The sequence below is a fragment of the Ceratotherium simum genome, chromosome 11, assembly GCF_057802395.1.
Source record: "Ceratotherium simum simum isolate JZ-2026a chromosome 11, ASM5780239v1, whole genome shotgun sequence".
NCBI lineage: Eukaryota > Metazoa > Chordata > Mammalia > Perissodactyla > Rhinocerotidae > Ceratotherium > Ceratotherium simum.
In genome coordinates, this window is record NC_141910.1 from 30,413,495 (window position 1) to 30,426,545 (window position 13,051).

At 39.4% G+C, this 13,051-nt stretch overlaps 1 protein-coding gene across 1 annotated transcript in view; it reads left to right on the plus strand.

Moving 5' to 3' along the window:
• ASB3 (ankyrin repeat and SOCS box containing 3) overlaps positions 1-13,051 on the plus strand; it is a 107,718-nt gene that overhangs the window by 34,938 nt on the left and 59,729 nt on the right. The window contains exon 2 of the mRNA XM_004436650.3: positions 2,526-2,735. Coding sequence (XP_004436707.1) covers positions 2,540-2,735 — 196 coding nt within the window. The 5' untranslated portion in view covers positions 2,526-2,539. The remainder of the gene's footprint in view (positions 1-2,525; positions 2,736-13,051) is intronic.

A 13,051-nucleotide genomic window follows, 5' to 3' on the forward strand; every position in this document is an offset into this window, starting at 1 on the left:
TTATGACTTGTCATTGCTAAATACTTATAAGAATAAGGACATTCTCCTAATAACCGCAATGCTATTATCACATCTCAGAAAATTAACAATAATTACATCATCATGTCTACTCCATATGCAAACTTCCTCAGTTATCTCAAAATTGCTTTTTGTAGCTGATATTTTTTTCACCAATCCAGGATCCAGGTGAGGTTTGTACATCACATTTGGTTGTTTGTGTATTCTCTTTTAGTCTAGAACATAGGAACGTTTTTATAAAAGGAGATCTTAACAGTTTATTCATGTTAACTAGTTGGTATTAAGGTTTGAGTGGAATGATTCTGCTGTTGTACTTTTTTTTTTGGTTTCCCCTTCCCTTAAGAAGATCGAAGATATTACCTAGTTCTGATATTTTTTTCAGATTATTGCCTATTAATCTGGATCCATTAACATTATTTGTAACTGTAACAAAAGCCAGTAAAATTTGTAAAGGGGTTCATACCTGTTTTACTTGAATGCTGTTTTTTTTTTTTTTTTTTTTTTTTTTTGTGAGGAAGATCAGCCCTGAGCCAACATCCATGCCAATCCTCCACTTTTTGCTGAGGGAGACCTGCCCTGAGCTAACATCTATTGCCAGTCCTCCTCCTTTTTTTCCCTTTTTCTCTCCAAAGCCCCAGTAGATAGTTGTATGTCATAGTTGCACATACTTCTAGTTGCTGTATGTGGGACGCAGCCTCAGCATGGCTGGAGAAGCGGTGCGTCGGTGCACGCCTGGGATCCGTACCTGGGCCGCCAGTAGTGGAGCGCGCGCACTTAACCGCTAAGCCACGGGGCCGGCCCCCCGAATGCTGTTTTTAATGTCTTTAGTGTAGTATTCTTGTGTGTGTGTGTTTGTGTGTGCTTCTACACATAAAAAAATTTCTCTTGTATTAGATGAATATGCTTATAAGTTGCCCTAAAATGTGTGATTTGTTCTTTTTTTTGAAGTTTGGATCTAATGGCCTTGAGGAAGTTAGCATTGTTCAAAAAAGTATAGCTTAACATTGAAGATCCTCCACAGTTTGGCCTTCATCTACCTCTGTAACCTCATTTTCCTGCTGTTCTTTGTTAACCTAATCCTCCTTCCAAAGTAAACTGTTTCCCTTATCCACTGTCCCTTACCCTTGCTTGTTCATTTTCATAATTTTGGTTATGTCTTACCTTCTGCCTAAGAATGCTTCTGCTCATTTTCTCATTGTCACATCCTCCCTATCCTTTAAGGCCTAGCTCATATCCCTCACCAAGTTGAAGTAGTTTCTCCCTTCTTTGACTACCCATGGCTCTTTATCTGTACTTCTCTTATGACGCTTTCTGCTTTGTATTTTGAATCACACGTATTTATCATTTCTGTGAGACTGGATGTAATTTGAGATAGTATCAGTGTGTGTGTCATCTTTATGTCCTCCACATTGCTGATCATCTAGTTGGTGCTCCGTAAATAACTGTTAATTGAATAATTAAATGTTCTGTAATAAGTATCTTTACTTTCCTAGTAATGGACCAGTTGATCCAATCAGATTAATCCATAGCTAACATTAGCTGTTTGGTTCACTATAGAATCAACTTCTGCAGTTTACAGCTTTATATTTAAATGTGACCATGAATAAGTTTAAATTTGCTACAGGAAATGCTGTGTGCTTTCTATTAACCTCTTCCCTCAAACCTTCCTTTTCTGGATAAATCATTTAGAATGTGGTTCTAGAGAGTTTTTCACCTGTATTAGATTAGACATGTTGTTGGCGTTTCCTGAACCACCTTCTAAGATCATTAGAAAACTAAGAGGAAGGTTGGGATCAGAGTGTTACTGAGAGGGACTACCCTTTGGGAGATAACTAGTCCCCTGAGAATCCTGAATCATAGCCCAACCTGCCTCATAGCATGACTGACAAGAAGTTGTCTTTGTGAGAGGCATGTACTGAGAGTTATACAGGACACTGACTCCAGGGAAACTTGAAATGAACTTTGAAGGGAGATGATGAGGAAGAGGGCAGTAATGCTGTGAAGAACTTTCTGGGCTGCTGTAGTCGAGTCAGTGATCTTTCTTACAGAAAGGGGCTGTAAATTAATTCTTGAAGCTGAGCATTGCTGGTAGTTAAATGGCCATCTCTGCGTAATAGAGTATGCATTTGAGATTAACTGGAGATGTTTAGGTCTCTCATCAACAGAGTTCCAGTGAGTGCATTTTTGTGGGATATGAACAGGAGCAGAAGCCTGCAGGATGGGGCTCCTCAAGATAAGATTTCCAGAGAACAAATGATAGAACGCTTAAAACTCCCTTGTTATCTTTAATAAGAACATTCCAAGGAATCCCAATTCCCCAAAAAGAGAGACTTCTTGGTTTAGACTCTAGCAGAGGCTGTGGCAAGGTAGGTCGCTTTCTAAACCACCTCAGGCTCTTCCTCAGCAGTCGTGACAGTTACTAGACAGGCCCACTGCAATCTGTTAATCTGTAGGAGTGTAGTGTTGTTTTATTGACTATAGTGTTTTTTTTCTGCCTTGTTTTGTAGACTGGTCAAAAAGAATGGATTTTACAGAGGCTTACTCTGACACTTGCTCCACGGTTGGACTTGCTGCCAGGGAAGGCAACGTTAAAGCCTTAAGAAAACTGCTCAAAAAGGGACGTAGTGTTGATGTTGCTGATAACAGGGGATGGATGCCAATTCATGAAGCAGCTTATCACAACTCTGTAGAATGTTTGCGGATGTTGATTCATGCAGGTAAAGTAAATTCAAGGTATGAGAGGGTGGACATACAAGCTGGATTAATAAAACATAAAAAAAATAGTAATACATAACTTATTAATAGTATTATTTATTTCCCTTTCTATAACTATAAAATGACTGCCTGTGCATTATTAAGAATGGTATGGTTGCCTGCCTTAGGTTATGTAAGTATGGTGTTCTAGCTGGACATGTGTAAATGTTGTCCTTTACATGGAAGTGCTTGTGCTTGGCCCATTTTTATTGTCTGAGCTAGGTGATGTGGCAAAAGTAGTCTGCTGTTTTAATTAAGTCATTTGGTAGTTACTGGTCATGTTTATTCTTTCTTCCTTTTCCAAACAAAAGGAACAGTGTTAACTGAGATTGGGGGTGTTGAGTGTTTTTGCTTGAATTACTTTTTCTTTTTTTTTTTTAAATTCTTTTCAAAAGTTCCTTGATTTTGGGAATCTTTCCAATTACTCTGACTTTGTATTTGCTGAGGGTACAGTAGAGAACAGGATGGACAAGGTCCCTGTCTTTATGGTGCTTATATTCCTGTCAGGGGAGACAGACAATAAATACCTAAATAATTAAACAAGATAATTTCAAAAGGTAAAAGTGTTGTGGAGAAAATAAAACAGATCAGTGGGAAAGAGACTAATCATGTGCTGCTGCCCATCTCTTCCCAACTCTGTATTCAGTTGACTTCATGCTTGTAGCTTGAGATCAGCCATGGGGGAGTATTTACGCCACGGAAATCAGCCAGTGCTACAAGCCAATGCCATAAGCTAGCCTTTTTTCCCCTGCCTGAAAGTCAGTTACACGTTTACCAGCACACTACTGAGTGAAGGGCTCAGTAACTGAGACTAAATGAGATTCTGACACTCAGGAGATGGGGAATGAGAAGAGAATTGATAGTGATTGAGCACAGCTTTGTAACAGTCATTGTAGAGATACTTGATTTATATTATTTATCTAATATATATATAAAACTACCATTGAGACAATGTTATCCCCGTTTTATTGGTGAAAAGACTAAGGCTCAGAGAAATTGACTTGTCAAAGGTTATATAATAAACTAGGTATTTGATTTGAACCTATTTCTCTCTGATTCTAAAGCCCATGTTTTTTCTACTATAGCATGCTTCCAACATTTAATCAAAGTGAACATTTTTAGCATTCACTTAATTTAAACAGGTTGAATATAACACTCTGTGTTGTAATACTCAGTGAACCATTTACATTTCAGTGATCATGGAAATTCAGATTCTTCTTCGCTGCGTATTTATCATCCCCAGGTATAGCACGAAAAATGTAGACTTCTGGGGCCAGAGCCCATCAGAATTACTAACTCATTACTTCATGGATGGGAAAGAAAATAATCCTTACATTGTTTTTATGTGTGTGTGTGTTTTGTTTTGTTTTGTTTTAAGGGATGAGGAATGGTAAGACTAAATTCCCAAATTATAATACAGGAAGTTTGTCATGATTGCTTTTTAAGTCACATGTTATAGAGTCTATTTTAGTTGAATGTTTAAAGATATTAGGAAAACAGACTTTATGCCTCAGATTTTAAAAGCTTAATATATTTTCAGAATTTGTTTGAAGTTAATTCTGTAGCTTGAGTTCCCAAACTATTTCTAGTGACAAATAAAGGTGTGAATTTGAAAATTCTTTTCTAGTTAAAAACCTCATTCCCCATGTACTGTTATCTGTTACCACATCAGAACAGCGTTATGTTAAAATTTTTTTCACTTAGCTGCTGAATAAACTTAGGTATACTTTTGACTAAATGTGTTTGAACTGGCTGTTCAAGTTATCTATGTTTTCTTTTTTTAGTAATTTTGAATATCACTTTTATTATTAATGACTATTCTTTTTTAGGCTTGATGTTTTTGAAGGATAAGATAGCTACACATAGTTAATTAACTATGTGAGTAGTTGATGTAAGTGGTCAAATAAAATTTTCTCACTGTATTTTTATTAGAGTTCACTCCTATGAAATAAGCTTTGGATAAATCTAATTTATGTGCAGTACATACACAAGGATTAGGGTAGGGACAAGGAGATAGGAAGTAGGGTGTGCAGAGGGTAGGAAGCAACTATATGACTTATTTTAGGAAGTGGTGACATTTTTGTTCTGTCTTCCATGAGTTTGGTTGTTTTTTTGTAGATGGAACTAATGTCTAAAATTCTGTTGGATTTGGTTATCTGATTCACTAACTAGAAATCAAACTGGAATGAGGCAGAAGAGATGCATAGCCTATTGGTCACTTTAAAAAATGTTTTAGGGCCGGCCCCGTGGCTTAGCGGTTAAGTGTGCACGCTCCGCTGCTGGCGGCCCGGGTTTGGATCCCGGGCTCGCACCGACACGCTGCTTCTCCAGCCATGCTGAGGCCGCGTCCCACATGCAGCAACTAGAAGGATGTGCAGCTATGACAGACAACTATCTGCTGGGGCTTTGGGGGGAAAATAAATAAATAAAATCTTAAAAAAAAATGTTTTATATATTCCCCTGGCTCATCCCCCTTTTGTAAATTAACTAAAGTCTATAGTTTATTCAGATCCCCTGCCTTTTAAAAAAGATTATAATTTAAACTTTTCTGAATGATTCAGGTTCAGGAACATTGACCAGTGAGTAATGGAAGTTGACTACTTTGTAAAAGGTCTAGCTACATATGAGGAGTGTTTTAAAATGACGATGAAGTACAAACATTTCTAGTCTTGAAGAGTGAAGGTGAGGTCTCTTCTGCTTAATGATGACAACGGCATCTTTATATCTATACCAGTTAACTTGGTATTATGGGTTAATGTTAAAAGTTTCCAAAGCAAGTTTGACATTTCTGTCATTCTTTATACTTGCTATGCCTGTGTTTTATATGATTCATAATTCTCTTGTCTCTGTGGCTCATCTGGTGTACATAAAAGTGTCTTTTATTATAATTTCTGCCTCCTTGAACTTCATCTAATATTAGTCAACTGCCAGAGATTCCTAAAACATGCCTTTTATTAGTGCACTAAAGTATGAAGGTGCTCAGGCCTACACAAAAATAATAGAAGAGACTTAAATGGCTAGAAACGCTTTGCTTTACTGTCTCTCTTCTATTTAGATCCAGAATCTAGTCTGAGAATCATACATGGTCTTCTCATTCAAGTTGGAGAAGAGCATTCAAGTGTGGTATGGATTACTTAGAAATTTAATATGCATATATGTATATATTTTTTTTTTTCACTGTACCTTTCTGTTTAAAGTATTACCACAAATAACAAAATTGCTTGTCTTCTTTCCTGTATTGCTATATTGGAGGTTTGGTGTAGCAGGTACTGAGATTTCATGAAGCTTGTCATCTTGGAGGGCAGTAGTGATCTTCAGTGGCAGTTAATCATGTCATTCAATATTAAACCATTTGCTGACTAAAGGTCGTATAAAATCTTGTAATTAATTATAGCATATCTCTAACAAATACTTGTATTTGGCAAATATATGATCTAATTCATAGTGCTTTTTATTAGTTCATGTTAAGAAAATATTATGCTGCTGGGGCCGGCCAGTGGCCTAGTGGTTAAGTTCACGTGCTCCACTTTAGTGGCCTGAGGTTCCCAGGTTTGGATCCCGGGCACACATCTATGCACCGCTTGTCAAGCCATGCTGTGGCAGCCATCCCGCGTATAAAGTAGAGGAAGATGGGCACAGATGTGAGCCCAGGGCCAATCTTCCTCAGCAAAATGAAGAGGATTGGCAGCGGATGTTAGCTCAGGGCTAATCTTCCTCATCAAAAAAAAAAAAAAAAGGAAAAAGAAAAGAAAATATTATGTTGTCATACTGGGCATGATATCAGATGCTGAAGATCCTTAGATAAATAAGGCAGTGTAGCATAGTGATTAAGAGTTGTGTTCAGATGGACCTGGGTTCTACTGACTCCATTACTTTATTGATGTGACCTCGGACAGTGGTTCAGTTTCTTCATCTGTTAGATAGAAATACTCCATTCCAGCTCAGGCCAGAAACTGTGGGCCACCCTTTATTTTTTTCTTTTTCTTATGTCCCTCATCCAATCAATCAGCAAATCTTTGTGTGTGTGTGTATTTGTATATATCTGTGTGTATGTATACACCCCCCGCCCACCGCAACAATCACACCACTTTTCACCACCCCCACAGCCGCTAATTCTTTGGTATGAGCCACATCATCTCTTGCCTGGATGGCTGCAGTAGCATCCTACCAAATCTGTTTCTGCCCTTGCTTCCTCCCCATCCTACCATAGTCTAGTCTTAGTATATCAGAAGGATCCTTTTACAACATGTCAGACTATGTCTCTCTTCTGCTCTAAACTCTGCAATAGCTCGCCATTTCATTCTGAGTAAAAGCACTGTTGCATGGTATTTCATAGTATAATATATTTAATCATTCTCCTGTTGATGGACGTTTTGTTTCCTAAAATTTTGCTGTTATAAGTGGTTTCAGTTAACAGCCTTATACATATATGTATCTTTGTGCACACAGTTGAGTGTTTCTGTGGGATGGAGTTTTAGAAGTGAAATTGCTGGTGCAAGAAGTGTGTAGTTAAAATATTGATAGACTGGTAAATTATCTGTCATTAATCAGAACTCTTTCAGTAATGAGTGAAAGAAGCCTAGTTCAAACTACCTTACACAAAGAAAGGGAGTATAGTAGCTCGTGTAAATGCTAATTCTGAATGGTAGCTCTTTTCAGACATTGCTGGACGCTAATATTCAAAATGATGTCATTGGGCTCTGGGTCTCCCTGTCTCTCACCTCTGCTTTTCTCTATGTTGATTTTATTCTCAGGCAGGCTTTCTCTTTAGAAGTTCTAGGCATACTTTGTCTTTAAAGAGCTCTATGTGTATTCTGGATATTAATCCTTTGCTGTTATATGTGTTTCAGATATTTCACGTATTGTCTCCTGGTCTTTTAATTTTTTGTAGCATCTGATTTCTTTGTAGTGCCTTCAAACCTCTTCTTTTCCACTGACTTCTCTTTATCTTACGTGCTTGGTAAAGTCTCTTTAAGGGTTGTCTGAGAATTTTACACATAGTGAAATTTTTTGTGTTGTGGAAATTATTTTATATCCAACTTTTTCTTTGAATTCCTAAATGAAACATAATGAGGTGATGTACATTGTGCAAAGTGCTTGACTACAGAATCTACCTGAAATTGACATTTATCACTCTTTGTGATTGGCGTACCATAAATTTGTTTGGGCTCATCAAATTGTGGCTCAACTGTTGAGATAAGGTTCTGATCTTAATATTTAACCTATGTTAACCTCTACTTAAATATGTAATCTCTACTTAAAACCATGTGGTTTTGTTTTCCTTTTTAGGGGTTTGAGGAAAACAAAATAAAAATCTACCACCTATCACAAACAAATAAGCAAGTTTATTATTAATAAGTTAAAGGACACTTTGTGTCAGGAAACATCGAGTTGTGGTATCATTGCCAGAGTGTTCAAGTCAACTCTTGCCAAAATTGATGCACAGGTGTCAGTGGCTGGCATTGGTCCAGCTGACATGGCCCCAGTCCTCAAGGTGTAGCCAAGAAAGAACTCACAGATTGTCATGAAAGAACTGAAGTGCCGGAGAGGGAGTCAAGATGGCGGCATAGGCAGACTCTGAACTCACCTCCTCCCGTGGACACAGCCAATTTACAACTACTCGTGGAAAAATTACCCCTGAGACAGAGCTGAAAACTGGATAAGAGGAACTCCTGCAACAACGGACAATCCTAACTGGGGTGGAAGAGGCAGAGACTCCCTTCCGGAGAGGAAAAACGCCGCCTTCACAAGCCGCCAGCTTCACGGCCGCCGGGAGCAGCTCACTGGTACGCAGCCTCCCTGGAGACGCGGGGCCCTGAGCCGGGGAGCGCCCCTGCTGTGGGCATTGTGTGGACCCAGCACAATCGAGACCAGCGGCATAATATCTGACTTTGCTGCTACTAAAGCATTGGGTAGCATCCCCAGAAAACCCGGCTCACAAAGAAACTAAAACTGGCTCTTAAAGGGCCCGCGCACAAACTCACCTGCTCCAGAAAGCATCCTAAAATCACCAGAAAGAAAGGTGCACACTGCTTTGGTGACAAGAGACTCACCTAATAGGCCCTGAGTGCATCTCGGTGAGGGGTGAGACCTCTCCAGGGACTGGGACATTGGCGGCGGCCATTGTTGTGGCCTGGTGTGAGCGTGCTGACACAGACGCCATTGGAGTTTTCCCTGAGACCTGCTAGCCCAGGGTCTGCTCCACCCGCTAGAGCACCGATTTAATCCAGCTCAGCCAGGGCAGGCAGCCCACTCTAGAGACTGGCCCCACCTAACAACAAACCCTCAGGCAACATGTGGGCCTGCATAGATTGGTGACTGGATTTTCTGCAGCCTGGCAACTGAGCTGACTTGAGCGGGGCAGGGTGTGCACAAGGAGCGGGTGGAGAGTGTGGGGTGGTGGCGGAGTGTGTGGGCGTCCCCCCGTCGACGGACTGGGTCCGCTTGGGGAGGTCGGGCGCTCACACGGGCAGGACTGTGTTGACTGTGTGTGTGGACCTGTGGGCGGCAGGGCTTGTCAGCTGCAGAAGACTTGTGCTTCTCAAAGACCCACATAGGAGGTTTGCCCCACCTTCCAAAGCCTGAAACAATTGGGTGCTCCTGTGCCTGAGGCCAGCCCCACCCAGCTGCAATCCTCAGAGAGCTGACAAGAGACCTAATAGGCTAGAGGTTTACAGCAATTCTAAGGCCCTGAGCCTAACAACCTGCCACGCTGGGGGCCTACTCACTTAAAAGAAATACTGCAACACAGATGTGGTATTAGAACTTGCAGCCAACTGTGCTGGGGCTCCTCACACCTGATAAAGAGACTGAAGGGCCCACAACAACTACAAGCAGCTGAGCATTACAACAGCTGGCCAGGAGCATAACTCAGCCTCCTGGGCGCCTATAGGGAGAGCTAACAGGCCACAATAGAAGGACACACGTGAACCCACATAGGGGCCACCCTGGAACATTGAGAACTGAGGGAAGCACACTGGAAGCCTCCTAAGCCATCACTTACATAAGGTCACCTATCCAAGAGCAGGAGACGAGCTGACCTACCTAATACGTAGAGACACAAGCACAGGGAAAGAGGCAAAATGAGGAGGCAAAAGAATACATTCCAAGTAAGGGAACAGGACAAAACCCCAGAAAAGGAACTAAGTGAAACAGAAATGAGCAACCTACCCGACAGAGAGTTCAAACTAAGAGTGTTAAGGATGCTAACTGATCTGGGGAGAAGAATAGATGAACTCAATGAGAATGTCAACAAAGAAATGGAAGATATAAAAAAGAACCAATCAGAAATGAAGAATACAATACTGGAAATGAAAAATTCATTAGAGGGACTCAAAAGCAGAGTAGAGGATACAGAAGAACGGATCTGTGAGCTGGAAGAAAGACTAGAAGAAATTACCCAAGGTGAACAGGTAAAAGAGAAAAGAATTAAAAAGAGTGAGGACAGTCTAAGGGACCTCTGGGACAACATCAAGCGCACTAACATCCGTGTTATAGGTGTCCCGGAAGGAGAAGAGCGAGACAAGGGGGCAGAGAATCTATTTCAAGAAATAATAGATGAAAACTTCCCTAACCTAAGTAAGGAAACAGACATCCAGGTACAGGAGGCACAGAGAGCCCCAAACAAGATAAACCCAAAGAGGCCCACACCAAGACACATCATAATCAAAATGTCCAGAATTAAAGATAAAGAGAGAATCCTAAAAGCCGCAAGAGAATGTCAAGTTACATACAAAGGAAACCCCATAAGGCTATCAGCTGACTTCTCAGCAGAAACCTTACAGGCTAGAAGAGAATGGCACAATATATTTAAAGTGCTAAAAGGAAAAAACTTACAGCCAAGAATACTCTACCCAGCAAGGTTATCGTTCAAAATGGAAGGAGAGATCAAAAATTTCCCAGACAAGCAAAAATTAAAGGAGTTTGTCACCAAGAAACCAGTGTTACAAGAAATGTTAAAGGGACTGATTTAAGGGGGAGAGAGAAGACCAGAAATAGGGAAAATTATCTATTTCACGATTAGAACGTAATGGATACAAATGCACAAAAAGAAGTTGGATATGATATCAAAAACATAAAAGGAGGGAGGAGGGTAGTTAAAGAGTACAGCTTTCAGACAGAGGTCAAACTAAAGTGACCATCAATTCTGTATAGAAGAAGTAAGGAACAGAGAAGGACTACTAAAACACTGAGGGAAAAAAAAAAAAAAGTTAAAAAATGGCAGTAAGTACATACTTATCAATAGCTACTTTAAACGTCAGTGGAATAAATGCTCCAATTAAAAGGCATAGGGTGGCTGACTGGATAAAAAAACAAGACCCATATATATGCTGCATACAAGAGACACACTTCAGACCTAAAGACACTCACAAACTGAAAGTGAAGTGATGGAAAAAGATACTCCACGCAAATGGCAATGAAAAGAAAGCAGGGGTAGCAGTACTCATATCAGACAAAATAGACTTTAAAACAAAAACTGTAAAACGAGACAAAGAAGGGCATTACATAATGATCAAGGGAACAATCCAACAAGAGGATATAACACTTGTAAATATCTATGCACCCAATGTAGGTGCACCTAAATATATAAAGCAATTATTAACAGACATAAAAACAGAAATAGACAGTAACACAATAATAGTAGGGGACTTTAACACTCCACTTACACCAACGGATAGATCATCCAAACAGAAGATCAATAAGGAAACATTGGCCTTAAACGACACACTAGAACAGATGGACCTAGTAGATATATACAGAGCATTCCATCCAAAAACCGAAGAATACACGTTCTTTTCAAATGCACATGGAACATTCTCCAGGATTGATCACATATTAGGCCACAAAACAAGTCTCCATAAATTTAAGAAGATTGAAATAATACCAACCATCTTTTTCTGACCACAACGGTATGAAACTAGAAATCAACTATAGGAAGAAAATCAGAAAAGCCACAAATACATGGAGAATAAACAAAATGCAACTGAACAACGATTAGGTGAACGAAGAAATAAAAGAAGAAATCAAAAATACCTGGAGACAAATGAAAATGAAAATACGACATGCCAGAATTTATGGGATACAGCAAAAGCGGTTCTAAGAGGGAAGTTTATAGCAATACAGGCCTATCTCAACAAACAAGAAAAATCTCAAATAAACAATCTAACAATGCACCTAAAGGAACTGGAAAAAGAAGAACAAACAAAGCCCAAAATCAGTAGAAGAAGGGAAATAATAAAAATAAGAGCAGAAATAAATGAAATAGAGACCAAAAAAACAATAGAAAAATTAATAAAACCAAGAGCTGGTTCTTTGAAAAGATAAACAAAATTGACAAACCTTTAGCTAGACTCACCAAGAAAAAAGAGAGAAGGCACAAATAAGTAAAATCAGAAATGAAAGAGGAGAGGTTACAACAGACACCTCAGAAATACAAAAGATTATAAGAGAATACTATGAAAAACTATATGCCAACCAATTCGACAATCTGGAAGAAATGGATAAATTCTTAGAATCATACAACCTTCCAAAACTGGATCAAGAAGAAGTAGAGAATTTGAATAGACCAATCACCAGTAAGGAGATCGAAACAGTAATCAAAAACCTCCCCAAAAATAAAAGTCCAGGACCAGATGGCTTCCCTGGTGAATTCTACCAAACATTCAAAGAAGAGTTAATACCTATCCTTCTCAAACTCTTCCAAACAATTGAGGAGGGGGGGAAGCTCCCTAACTCATTCTACGAAGCTGACATTACCCTGATACCAAAACCAGACAAGGACAACACAAAAAAAAAGATTATTACAGGCCAATATCACTGATGAACATCGATGCGAAAATCCTCAACAAAATACTAGCAAATCGCATACAACAATACATTAAAAAGATTATACACCATGATCAAGTGGGATTTATTCCAGGGATGCAGGGATGGTTTAACATTCGCAAATCAATCAACGTAATACACCACATTAATAAAATGAAGAATAAAAATCACATGATCATCTCAATAGATGCAGAGAAAGCATTTGACAAGATCCAGCATCCATTTATGATAAAAACTCTGAATAAAATGGGTATAGAAGGAAAGTACCTCAACATAATAAAGACCATATATGACAAACCCACAGCTAATATCATCCTCAATGGTGAAAAACTGAAAGCTATCCCTCTAAGAACAGGAACCAGACAAGGATGCCCACTGTCACCACTCCTATTTAACATAGTATTGGAAGTCCTAGCCAGAGCAATCAGGCAAGAGAAAGAAATAAAAGGGATCC